Below are 12,608 nucleotides of genomic sequence, written 5' to 3' on the forward strand. Positions count from 1 at the left end.
AAACAAAATAACAATGTTCTGTAGTTGTGGCCGAGTGGTTAAGGCGATGGACTAGAAAACAAAATAACATTTTTTTTAAAAAATACATAATTATATATTTTTAGTTATTAAATTAAAATTTATATTATGAAATTAAGCAGAATAATAAATTATATTCCACACAGTAAATATAATGCAATTGAATCTCTGATTACTAAAAATATTTCTAAATAAATGAGCACAATAATGTTACATGAATTAATTTTAACCCTGTCTGAAAAGTTTTTAGCCTTCTCAATCTTTATAGAGATGGTTGTAAATAGTTTGGAGCAGTTTTAATTTGTCTTGTGAGATCTGTAAAGCATGAGGCCTTTGTCTTACCAGCTACTATCTCAGTGGGCTCTGGGACGCAAACTCAGGTGCGCATGCCAGTGAGGTTCTCCCCAGCCTCTGTGTTTTCTTTAATAGCAGTTGTAATTTACTGTACATTTATATTATTAGTGCCCATTATCTCTTCCTAAACTACGATTTCCCTGAAGATAGCAATCTAGAACAGCAGAAGACCTAATGGAAATATATAGTCCAAATATGTAAGTGAAAAATGTGTTGAAAGCGAGAGTGAACTATAAGCTATTGGGGTTATTTATGTTAAGCCCTACATGACAGGTTAAGTCATTGCTAATAAAAAATAATAAATTTCTTATTGTGATGGTGATTTAGTAAGAAATATTAATTCTCAGATATTTTTGTGAGAACACTTTCTTTTAGAAGTGAATTTTGTTAGGTCTTCTTTGAATTACCTTGAAGGCTTTTATAAGTGGGCATAGTTCAACAAATGCCCTTTCATATTTAAAAATTTGGTGTGTCTGAAATCAAGGATCATATTAATGATAATATTTATACATAGAATTTAGTGTTATAGGAACTTCATACAAATCCCGAATTTTAGAAATGACAAGTGAGGTGAATAAGGTCAAGAGATTAAATTATTTAAGACCATGTGACAGTAAATTAAATAGACAAGACTCAAACCCAATTTTTCTTTTCTCTAAGTCAGAGTGAAATAGGTTATCTATTGCCTATTTGCTTGTAACTCATGATTTTTTAAATGCATTTGCAATCAATCTTTTATGGTTCTTATTAGATCCATCTAGAAGTTCTAGAGATTATTTTTCTATTTCAACTTTTAAAAATACTGTTTTTATTTTGCTGAAGAAAACAATGTATGTAATATATAATGTTTTTTCTAAAAAAAATTTAAGTTCAAACGTCAATTTGAAAACTTTCATTTAATTTGAGTTATAAATGTTAATATAATACACTTTAGTCGAGTGTTTGTGGGCTAACAAAACAAGCTTGCAATTTTTTATTTTTTATGTCCTATTTTCATCATTTTTTGTGAAAAAAAAAAAGCTTCAGATTTTTATACCGTAAAGTATATTTCTTTTCCCAGTGGTAAACAGCTAAAATTTTGCTTCCCTATCTGTACACCTTCAGTGTCCCATTCCCTAACTATAGCACTACATTTGAATGTTTGAATTGCCAAGGTTTTTATACTTGAATGAGTCAATGTTAGCTTGTATCCTAAAGCAGCATCTTTGCTCTTTTTTCTTTTCTCTCTCTCTCTTCTTTTTTTTTTTTTTTTTGTCTCATTTCTTTAGATTATCGCATTGCATTTGATGTGTTTGTCCAGACGGAGGGAGCCATGGTTTTAGTTCAGTGGAGAGAATTGGTGACTAATGAAAGGAGAGTCACACAGCCTGGCTGCACAGGCCGTTCCTATCAGTGGGATTGTACCTTCCTGAAGAAAACTAAAGCATATGTGTGGTCACAACCAATCCTTGTCATTATGCCATGAAAGCCTTGGGATTTGTGATCAAAGCTATGAGCTTGCCCTGAATTGTGGTATAACCTCTGTTTGAACCTTCTTGTTTTAGGAGATGGTACACTAAAGTTTGGCAATATCACCTGCCTCTAAAACATATCTGCCTAATTAACTGATAGAAATTAAAATTATCGCCAGCAGGCTGAAGGAAAATGTGGGTTGTAGGTGTATCTGTCCCCGTCAGTGTTGTTTACGTGTCCTTTCCCCCAGTGTTTTAGAGAATGGCCGAACATGTGGTTTTTATCCAGAGCCCAGTGTTTTATTCAGATGAATATAAAACATACTTCACTTTGTAAGTGTGCATTTAAAATACCAGAAAGACATAATCTTTGACTATGTTACTAAGTTTCATCTGTCAAAGGAGATAATTTTAGACAATAATATTTGTATTATATCACAGCATGATTCCTAGGGAAACACTGTCTTCCAAAGGGAACTGTGCTGAGATGCCTGCGTGTCGCCGTCGTCCTTCATAGGTGCTTCTTTCACTTACGCTGGTGTCTTCATTAAGTTCACATTTGTTTCATCGTAAGAGAGGGATTCAGCTGCCATCACCTTACGGTGTTCTCCTTGAGATTACAGGATGTTTTAACCCCATGTGTTCCCCTCTTAGTAATTTAATTGTGCTTTTTTGATTATGTCCTTTACACTCTATGTAGAATCTTCATCATATCTCTCCAGTGTTAATTTCTTGGAAAGATTTGTTCTATCTAAACTTACATTGTTTTTGAACATCCCTGATAGAACAGTCTTTTCTCTGTTTTCATGAAAAAGGATAGTTAAGACTTTAGACCTAGGCGTTTAGGTTTCTTACACTGTACATATTCTTTCTACTTTATTTTCAACTCTGTTTCTAGACCAATTGAATTTTTCCTAATTGATCATTAAAAATCAAGGACATACACATGCCAATCTTGGTACCTCTTCTTAAGATGCCCTCCTTAGCAGGAATGCCCTTGTCTTTCCCTCTGCCTTTTTTTTTCATCTTAAATGCCATGCCACTTGTCTTTATTTTTGTGTAGAGTGTGTATGTGTGTAGAGTGTGCACGCTCATATGTATGAGTGCAGGTGCATAAGTGTCACAGCACACGTGTAAGGACCAGAGCACAGCCTCTATCTCAGCCTGCACACACGTAAGGACCAGAGGAGAGCCTCTACCTCAGCCTCCTTTCCACAGCACACATGTAAGGACCAGAGGAGAGCCTCTACCTCAGCCTCCTTTCCACAGCACACACATAAGGACCAGAGGAGAGCCTCTACCTCAGCCTCCTTTCCACAGCACACGTGTAAGGACCAGAGGAGAGCCTCCTTTCCACATGATCTGAATAGGGCCTTGTGTGGTTTGCTCTGACTGTTTCAGGCCACCTGGCCCAGAAACTCCCAGAGATTGTCCTGTCCCCACCTCCATCTCTCTGTGTAGGAGCACTAGGGTTATAGACATATCCTGCAGCATCAGGCTTTACGTGGGGCCTGCAGCTCTAAGCTCTTGTCCTCGTGTTTGCACAGCAAGCATTGTATCTGCTGAGGAACCCCTCACTGCCAGTACGATTTCAGATTTTACTCAATGCCCAGTGTATGGTACACCTCATATGGACTGGAGTATGTCGGCAAGAACCGATGACTTAGGCTCCACCTCTTCCCAGTGTCCTCATTTTAGAAAAAGACAGACATAATTATAAACAGACTGCAGAACTCTGCGCTAGGAACCTGCTGCGCTATGTTCATTTACCACAGCCCTCTGTGAACACCCTAACTTTTAGGCTTCATTTTCTCCTTTCAATTCTGAATGCTGTTTGTTTGTACAGCCAGTTTTGCCTTACTAAATGAATATTTTTTTATACTTTTCATATAGCCTTCATTGTGATCTGTGTTTTATGTGGACAGAAGAGTGTTTACTCTTCTTTCTCTGTTCAAACCTTGACACAGTTATCTGTTAAGGTTAATAACTAAATAATCATTTTTGGAATTGTGATGCTTCACCCTTTTTATCTACCCAAGGCTTAAATAATCAACCAAAGAACTTCCTCAACCTGTAATCTGAACACTTGAGAAGATAGCCATGAATTCAGGGACAGCCTGAGCTGTATAGTAAATTCCAAGATAGCCTGGACTACAGTGTAAAACCTTGTCTCAGAAAAAGAAAAAAAAAAAAAAATCCCAAAAGAAAAACCTGTGATTTATTTTTTACTAAAAGGTAACATTTGTACTCTACTTTTCTTTATATTGAATTCTTCCTGCCATTTTATATCCCAGAAATGTACTCCCAGATAATATATTAATAACTCATTACTAAAATAAACATATAACCATAATGACCAACTCAAACATAGATGAACTATCCTAATTTGAATCTAACCTTTATTCATATCAGGGTAGTGGAAAATTCATCCAAACCCAGTAGAGTGGTAGGACAAGACCTTTCTTTTCTTGAAGCTTGAATGAGAATCCAAGTTTAGGGAGTGCCTAGAAAACTGACTTTTCTGCCTTCCATCCATTCGGCTTTTCAGTTGTGTTCTTAGAATAACATGTCCAGTCTTTTGGATACAGGCATCTTTGTCTCTTACCCCATGTTCTGTTCCTGCCCCTTTCTCCTTCCCTCCAGGCTGAATAAAGCTGACCATAGGTTTTAAGAAACATGTTTTATTAATCTTTGGGCAAATCACATACTACCTCTTCTTTAATTTGTGTTTCCCTCGGTCAGTCAGTCTGTTTGGTGTGTGTCAGGTATGGTTGTATGTGTTTTGTGAATAGAGGGGAGTATGTTCCGTGGTGCCCATGTGGAGGTGAGAGGCTAGCTTTGGGGACTTAGTTCTCTCTTGTCACCATGGGTCCTCAGGCTTACACAATGGGAACATTTACTCAGAGTATTGCTTTTTAAAGACCAAGTTTTACTATATAGCCTAGATTGGCCTCCATTTTACTATGTAATCCATGTAGCCTTAACTTTCTGGTGACCTGTCTTTATTCTGTCAGATTTTTGAGTGCTGGGGTTAATGGGCACGTGGCACCATGCCTGCCTTGCTTTCATTCATTCATGTCTAAGATGGAGCCACTCGCTCACCTTATAAAGCTGTTATGAAGATGAAATATGGTAGAGTTTATTAGAAATTTAAGCTTTTTATTCAAACCATGCAATAAATGTTAGCTTTATACAAATATATTACTACTCTTTCCTACATGAAATAATGTGCCTTGTTTTTATTTCTTTCACCGATTAGAGATTAGAGTTACAGGCATGGCTTCCAATGATGATCTTAAAATTTTGTGTGTGAGAGCTATCTAATTTAAGGGTAAACTTTTTGAACAAGATTCTTTTAAGAATTAAGTAAATAATGCTCACTTTAAAAGTCTTTCAAGTCTAATGATCATAGAGTTGTGGGTCATTTGAAGGAGAAGCTCATTGTACCCTGCCTAGTTAATTATCATGATTGTAAACAAAAGATTCAGAGCCAAACAGGATTCCCTGTGGACTGTGAAAGTGAGAGTAGCTTCATTCTTGCTGCATCTTTTTCTCTTCTCTGGCAAGTTCATACTGACCTTGTCCAAAATCTGATGACCTCTCTATTTTACTGCTGTTTGGACATCCAGACCTGTGATGGCTGGCCCCGAGGGGGTTTCTGAAAGACCACGAAGCACTGACCCATGTCAAGACTGGATTTTAAGTCTGCTCTACAGGTTGTCTGAAAAAGTTACATGTGGGCTTCCTGGCCACAAAGCCCTACCGCCTGCATTTTTCTCCTTTTTAAATATTCATTTTACAGCCGTTATTTTTAATTTAATCAGTTTCTTATGGATGTTGTTTTCTAGACTAATGAAACATTTTTATCTTTTATTAGAGTTAGTATCTTAAACATCTTTTATGTTTTGATGTAAAAATTCCTGTTTATCTGTGGCTAAAATGCAAGTAATGTTCACATGGTTAATAAAAAGACCAAAGAAATAAAATAACATTTTAACCCTTATTGTATAAAGATTGTTTTCTGCTGTGAATTCTATATAGTTCATCTTTAAAAAAATTATCTTGGGCTGTTAGTTTTATAGCTTGCAATCTCCATTTATATCTTGTTGGTTCTCAATTATTACTTGCTTACCTGAATTTAAGAGTTTCTAGATTTTGAAATGTGTCCTGAAGGAAAGCCTGTTTGGTATGTTCATTAAGATGCTGTGTACGTTTTCCTGGCCATGATCTTCTCTTTTAACAGAAAGTGGGAGACTGAACAAAGAGAAAGACAATTATGTAATTTTTGTTGTTGTTTTGTGTAATAGGAAATAATCACACCATGTTGCATGTATCTAGTCCATATCCTATATTTTATGAAGTAACATTTCTTTCATTTTTATATAGGAATTGATTCCTGAATTTTATTATCTCCCTGAGATGTTTGTCAACTTCAATAATTATAACCTTGGAGTGATGGATGATGGGACAGTGGTGTCTGATGTTGAACTTCCTCCTTGGGCCAAAACCTCAGAAGAGTTTGTTCGCATAAACAGATTGGTAAGATTGCCATCATCTTCTCTGTCATGTGTTGATGTAAAATATTAACCCTTGCCTTCCTGTAAGCACTGCAGCTGATAAGAACTGCTAAAAATAATACAGTGCTACACTAGCTGCGTTATGCCTCAAAAATTATATTGAATTCTAAGTATAATGGTTTGTTTCATCCATTATTTAAGCTGCTTTATATATGTTCCTGATAATTTAAAATTATAAACAAATGATGTTAGAGACCCTAGAGTCATTTGTGTTTTTAAGCGTGAGCATTTCTTGATGCAGAAGGATCATTTTGTGTTTTGGTCTAGTACATTTTAGTACTAAATAACATCTTTAAGTTGCATTTTATATATGCATAATTTGAAAGAAAAATTTTTCACTATATATTTTGAGTATGAAAACTTAAAAACAGTATTTGCTGAACTTAAAAGCAGCATGTTAGTATCAGATTCTACAGTCTCGCCATTGCATGTCTTGTGACAAAGTAGGTGCATACTTTTTTTGCCTTTAAGGTCTTATAAAAATTTGCAATGAAGGAGCATTCTCAGTATTTAAAAGTGTTGTCTTTGACATTCTCCATGTTAAAAATGTGATTTTGGGTTATAGAGGTAGCTTAGCAATCAAGAACTTTTATTGCAGAATATTCAAATTTGGTTCCAAACACCCATGTGATGGTTCCCAAGCATCTGCAACTCCAGATCTAGGTGACCAATGCTTTCCTCTGACTTCCTGGGGCACCAGGAACACATGTGGTGCACATATATACATGCAGGCAAATCAATCATTTCAATAAAATAAGTAAATCTAAAAAAGTTTGTAAAGTATAATTTTAATTAGTAGTTTTTGTCATTAAGCAAAAATTACTATATTTGGATTTTCTGGGTAACATTCCTTATTTTTCTTAGTGATAATTGTATTTTAATTTTATCTTCCGATCCTAATTCTAGTCCCATTCTTACTGACATGTCATATTTTACACATAATAAACATAGTGCAGGGCATTGGAAAGATAGACTCAGAGTTAAACCAAACTTTCCAACCGTGAGTCACTCACACTACACTGTCAATCATGGGATCCTAGACAAGTTAGTATTCCTGAATCTTGCTTTGTTTTTGATTTATAATTTCAATTTTTTAGTATATCTTGGTTATTCTCTGGAGTTTGAATGCTATGTTTGGAGCATAGTTAGTAATAGTCATAATATGTTATTAGTTACCATGGTATTATTGTGATATGTAAAGCACTTTACTCGTATCCCAAGCATGTTTCAGAGTCTCACTGTTAATTTGAGTAGTATGAGAGGCTAAGACAAAGCTTAGCCGTGAAGGAAGTGTTGAGGTACGTTTGTGCTGTGACTCCATTCTATCCTCGTGTTTGTTCTTAGGTTCATTGAGTTATAATCTGCATCCTATGTAAGTCAACCTTTTAAAAATTATACCCTTTAGTGATCCTCAATAATTTATAGAGTGTAATTTTACTACAATCCAGCTTCAAAGTGTCCTTATAACCTCAGAAAATTTCTTTGGGCCACTCTACACTCAGTCTGAAACCACACTGCTGTCCCCAGACTGCCATGCATTGAACCCCTGTAGTTTTGTTTTTCTAGAAATTTTAGTTAATGGAATCATACAGTATGTTGCCTTGTGCCTGGGTTCTATCACTATGCAAGATTTTTTTTAGATACATCCGTATTGCTGCTCATAGCAGTAATTAATTTCTTTGTATTGCTACTGAATATTATTGGCTAACGTATAGATATATAGGTTAGGTATTTTAGCAGTTAATTGGCATTGGCAGGTGTGTTTTTCAGTTTGGGACTATAATAATGTTTGTGTATATGGATTAGTGTGAACATCTGTTTTTGTTTCCTTGAGGAGATTTCTGGGAATGGAGTTTTGCTGATAGTATGTTATCTATGTGGTCTGGTTTGTAGTCCTAACAATGTTTGAAATTTGGGGCTTTCTATGTCCTTCACAAGGCTTGTTATTGTCACTATTAGGCACTTCAGATATTCTAGTAGGTACCTGTTGTAACTTTATGACTAATAATGTTTACCATTTCTTTCATAGTCTTTGTTGGTACTCAAATGATTTTTGGTGAACTGTCTCATGACTTTGATACAAATCTTTACACTTAATGGTCCAAATTAGGTTATAGTCTCAAACAAAGCCAAATAAAACTTCACTGTGAATCAAATGCAAACACAGTACAGAGATGAATATCTGTCTCTTAATATAATTCATAATTGCATAAATTATTTCATTTTATTCATGTGTCTTTATGAAAGAATTTAATAATTTGCTCATTCTAAAATAAGCTGTGTGCACGTGTGGTGAACAAAGCTCTCTGCAGTGCGGTGCATGTTGTGCACTTTTCTCTGCGGTGAGGGGCACGTTGTGCACTTTTCTCTGCAGTGCGGTGCATGTTGTGCACTTTTCTCTGCGGTGAGGGGCATGTTGGTGCACTTAGCAGTTTCTTCCAACTTTCTATCGGTGACTAAATTGCTATCGGTGTTTTACGTAGCTGTTAGCATGTTATCACATAAGGTTTGAGTCCATCCTCTTTGGGTTTACCTCTTCAAGTCCACAGATTCTTATGCAATGATTTTAGCTCATGAAATGCATACTACTTTGATCTGTGACCTTTTTGTGGTGCTAATCGGGTTCCTGATATCATTATACCTTACTCATTAATCATATTTCCTGCAGCCCGTCAGGCAACCAGACAGCACAAGTCCCTGTTTCCAGCCCTCTGTTGGCAGGTTTTTGCTTTTCCAGATTATTACAGATGATACTTTGGCTTCTCATAGCCAGAGCCACATCAAGCTGTGTATTACAATTAAAGTCAGATGGTCCTCAGGTTGAACAGGGATATAGTGTTGCAGCTGTCTCTCTGTGGAACAAGCCGGCACTAAGAACAGATGATCTATAGGGCAGTGGATAATAAAAGATTTTACGTCACTCGGTTGGTAGCTGAGGATCACAGAATTAATTAGCTGACATAATTTAAGATATCAAACATTTCTTTTTTTAAAATATCTGGTTGCTCAGATAGTAACTCAAGGGGATTGGATATTTTTAGTATCATGCAATTTTGTTGGTGGATCAGTACAGTTACAGTTTCTGCTTGTATCACTTGATACAAGCTGTCTTAGCTAGCATTTTCCCTCAGTGCTCTGTGTAGGTAATGAAGCTCTAAATGTGGGATTGGTAGACTGACTGGCTAAGTGATGCCCTATGTACAAAAGACAATGTTTTCCTTATTTTTGAAGGAAAAGCCACCCAAATTTAATCTTTTAGATAAGTTATAGTCTCTTTGTTCTGAGCATATGGAATCCAGTAAAATCAAAACAGTTTCAATCACATCCCTGAGATTGATCTATTTTACCTATATTTGGGAAGAATAATTATTCCAAATGCTGCTTAGAAATAAATGCAAAACAGACGTTTATACTTTCAAATAATATAAAATGTATGGTTTAGGATGCTCAGTGCTTATCAGTGGTGGACATACATTATTGCCTCTTATCTTGTCAAGTCTAAGTTGAATAAAAGACAAAAATAAAATAAAAAGCATGAATAGCCAGAGCACTGATGAAAATATTTTTCATCAGTTTCAGCATGGATAGTTTTGTTTAGCTTCTGGATATAGACTGTATTTGCACTCTAAGCACAGTGACCAATGTATTTATCATTTGTTTGCATACCTGTCTGTGGATCAGCACTGTTTCCCCAGTAAGCCAAAAGTATCCCAGTCTCTTTAGAGGTTACTTCCTCTTTGATAGTTTAGCCTGTTTAGTGTTTCCAGGCTTCCAAGTAGCAGGTGTATAAGACAGGCCTGTAGTGATACTGTGTTTGTAATCTAACAAAGTTTACCTGAAGATCAGAGTGCAGAGATAGCCAATAGTTAGCCATAGAGGCCAGGCAGTGGTGGCACACACCTTTAATCCCAGTACTCAGGAGGAAGAGGCAGACAGACCCCTATGAGTTCAAGGCCACCCCTGTGCTATACAAGATTCATCCAACCTAAAAGAGAAACAGAGCTAGGTGGTCACGGTTTACACCTTTAAACCCAGCACTAGGAGGCAGAGACAGGAATGATATGGCTAGGCGGGAAGAGGAATATAAGGGAGAGGAGACAGGAGTTCAGATGCAGTCTGAGGATGCAGTCTGAGGATTTGTAGAGATAGGATTGCTCCTTTGGTCTGAGCATTGGTTGCTTTATGTCTTATTGGTAAATCCAAATTATTCTGTTACCTGATTGCATGACTGTGTTTGTTTGTTTTTGTTTGTTTTGAATCAGGTCTCACTATGGAACTCACTATGTAGACCAGGCTAGCCTTGAACTCATAAGATCTGCCTGTCCTTGCCTCCTGAGTGCTGGAATTAAATGTGTGCTCACCAAGTCTAGTCCCTAGGCATTTCCGTGTTATAGGCTGATGTTAGTAGGGCATCTCTAGTTATTTAAGGACTTCTGTGGCATTTCCCACTTTTGACTTGCCCCTATTTAGGCTTTAATTCTAAAGTGTGGTGTGTAGGTAGGTAGGTAGGTAGGTAGGTAGGTAGGTAGGTAGGTAGATAGATAGATAGATAGATAGATAGCAAATTGTTAGGTCTACTTATTTATCCAAAAGAACCTTTTGATTGAAATGTTTACTTTGTTCACATTTAATGCTGCTGTTATTATGGTAAGATTCATGTCTGTAACTTTCTTTAGTCTTTCTGTTTCTTAATTATCTCCCTTGCTATTAAATAGATACTTTTTTGCCAATTTCTTATTTAAAGTTTTTTTTCAGTCTTTTGTGATGGGGTCTTGCTGTGTTTCCAGGCTAGTCTCAGACTCCCAGATTTAAATCAGCCTTCTGTCTCTGGCTCCTGAGTAGCTGGAACCACAAATCAGCATCACCACACTTGGCTAACCTGTAGCCTCTATGTCCGGGACAGAGTAATGCCTGATGCTTAAATCAGGAGTTTTTGTGGTATTTGTGTGGTAGAGACCCCTGATTCCAGGTTATTGACGACTCATTGTCAAGTGTTTGCTTTCTATACTTCTGGTTTTGGGTTGACTCATTTTGGCACAGTTTTTATTTAGCTAATTCTTTCGCTAAACTCTTGAAGTACCTTTATGTACTGACATCAGGAAAAAGAAGTAAAACGACATCGTGATAACGTGGGCTTTGTGAAGAGAATGTGAGGTCTCTGGAGGTTAGAAGTACTAAAGAAGAGGAAGTGTGGGGGAGAGCAGCCTAGAACGTATCCCCTTACGCTGTTTAATCGTGTGCATGATCACCAGTGTGCTGCCGGCTCCAGCTGGAAGTCGTCATTTCTGCTAGGGACTGATGATCATGGTTGGAGATGAGGAGTGAGACTCACTGGCTCACAAAGTGAGGTTGGAAGTAGAATTCACAGAGCAGGCTCACTCCCACCTTGCTTCCAGTGATGCTCTGTGGGGCCAGGAAGTCGCATCTAATCCCTCCTGCTGTAGCAACTCCTGGTATCTCGCCTGTCACCTGCCGCAGTCTGCCTGGGAAGCAGTGCCTACTGCGGTTTGGTTCTGTTCTCCATGCTTCACGCTCAGGGCAGGGCTACCTAATAAATGACTGCTTGCTGTGCTATTTGTGTCCGTTTGATTTGCCTGTAACTGCTGTATATCCAACACATTTTTTTCCAGTGAAGAATTTTGTATATGCTGGCAAATTTCCTTGAGTGTGGTAACCAGAGAGTGACCTTTTCAAAATAACAAAGGATTCTCACATGCTTTGCTTTTGCAGCATGATTTCATTTTTAGTGGTCTGATTCCTTTCACCATATCTTAGAACTATCATTAGAATAGGTGTTCTTCAAGGTACATCTCAGAAAGCTTGCAGTGCTAGGAAACAACATCCTACACATATAGAAAGGGGCAGGAATTTTATCCCGTTAAGTTACTCTGAATGAGTGTTGAGAATATCTTCTCTACAAGGCACATATTCTCACCTTTCATTTTTAAATCACATGCAGTTGGAAATGTGCCAAGTTTGTAAAACAATTTGAGGGAGGCACATAACATGTTGATCATGTTGGGGAATAGAATATCGTCTCTAATCCTTGTATTTGGCACTGATGGGCTCAGCAGTTTCAGTTCAAGGGTGGCTGAGTTTCCTCCTGGGTCTGAAGCAAACTATTACAGGGACAGAGCCTGTGGTGGAGCTGCTTTTCTCACGATGCGAAGGAATCAGGGACAAGAAGGGGCCAGGAACAGAAGACCTT

General features: G+C 37.2%; 1 protein-coding gene across 3 annotated transcripts in view; it reads left to right on the forward strand.

Annotated features, from left to right (window-relative positions):
* Lrba (LPS responsive beige-like anchor protein) overlaps nucleotides 1–12,608 on the forward strand; it is a 468,170-nt gene that overhangs the window by 357,442 nt on the left and 98,120 nt on the right. For all 3 annotated transcript variants that reach the window (XM_050158812.1, XM_050158811.1, XM_050158813.1), the window contains exon 47: nucleotides 6,210–6,362. In XM_050158812.1, the coding sequence (XP_050014769.1) occupies nucleotides 6,210–6,362 (153 nt within the window). The remainder of the gene's footprint in view (nucleotides 1–6,209; nucleotides 6,363–12,608) is intronic.

Source organism: Alexandromys fortis, unplaced genomic scaffold (genome assembly GCF_014885135.2).
Source record: "Alexandromys fortis isolate MF-2015 unplaced genomic scaffold, M_Fortis_MF-2015_v1.1 scaffold_102, whole genome shotgun sequence".
Taxonomy (NCBI): domain Eukaryota; kingdom Metazoa; phylum Chordata; class Mammalia; order Rodentia; family Cricetidae; genus Alexandromys; species Alexandromys fortis.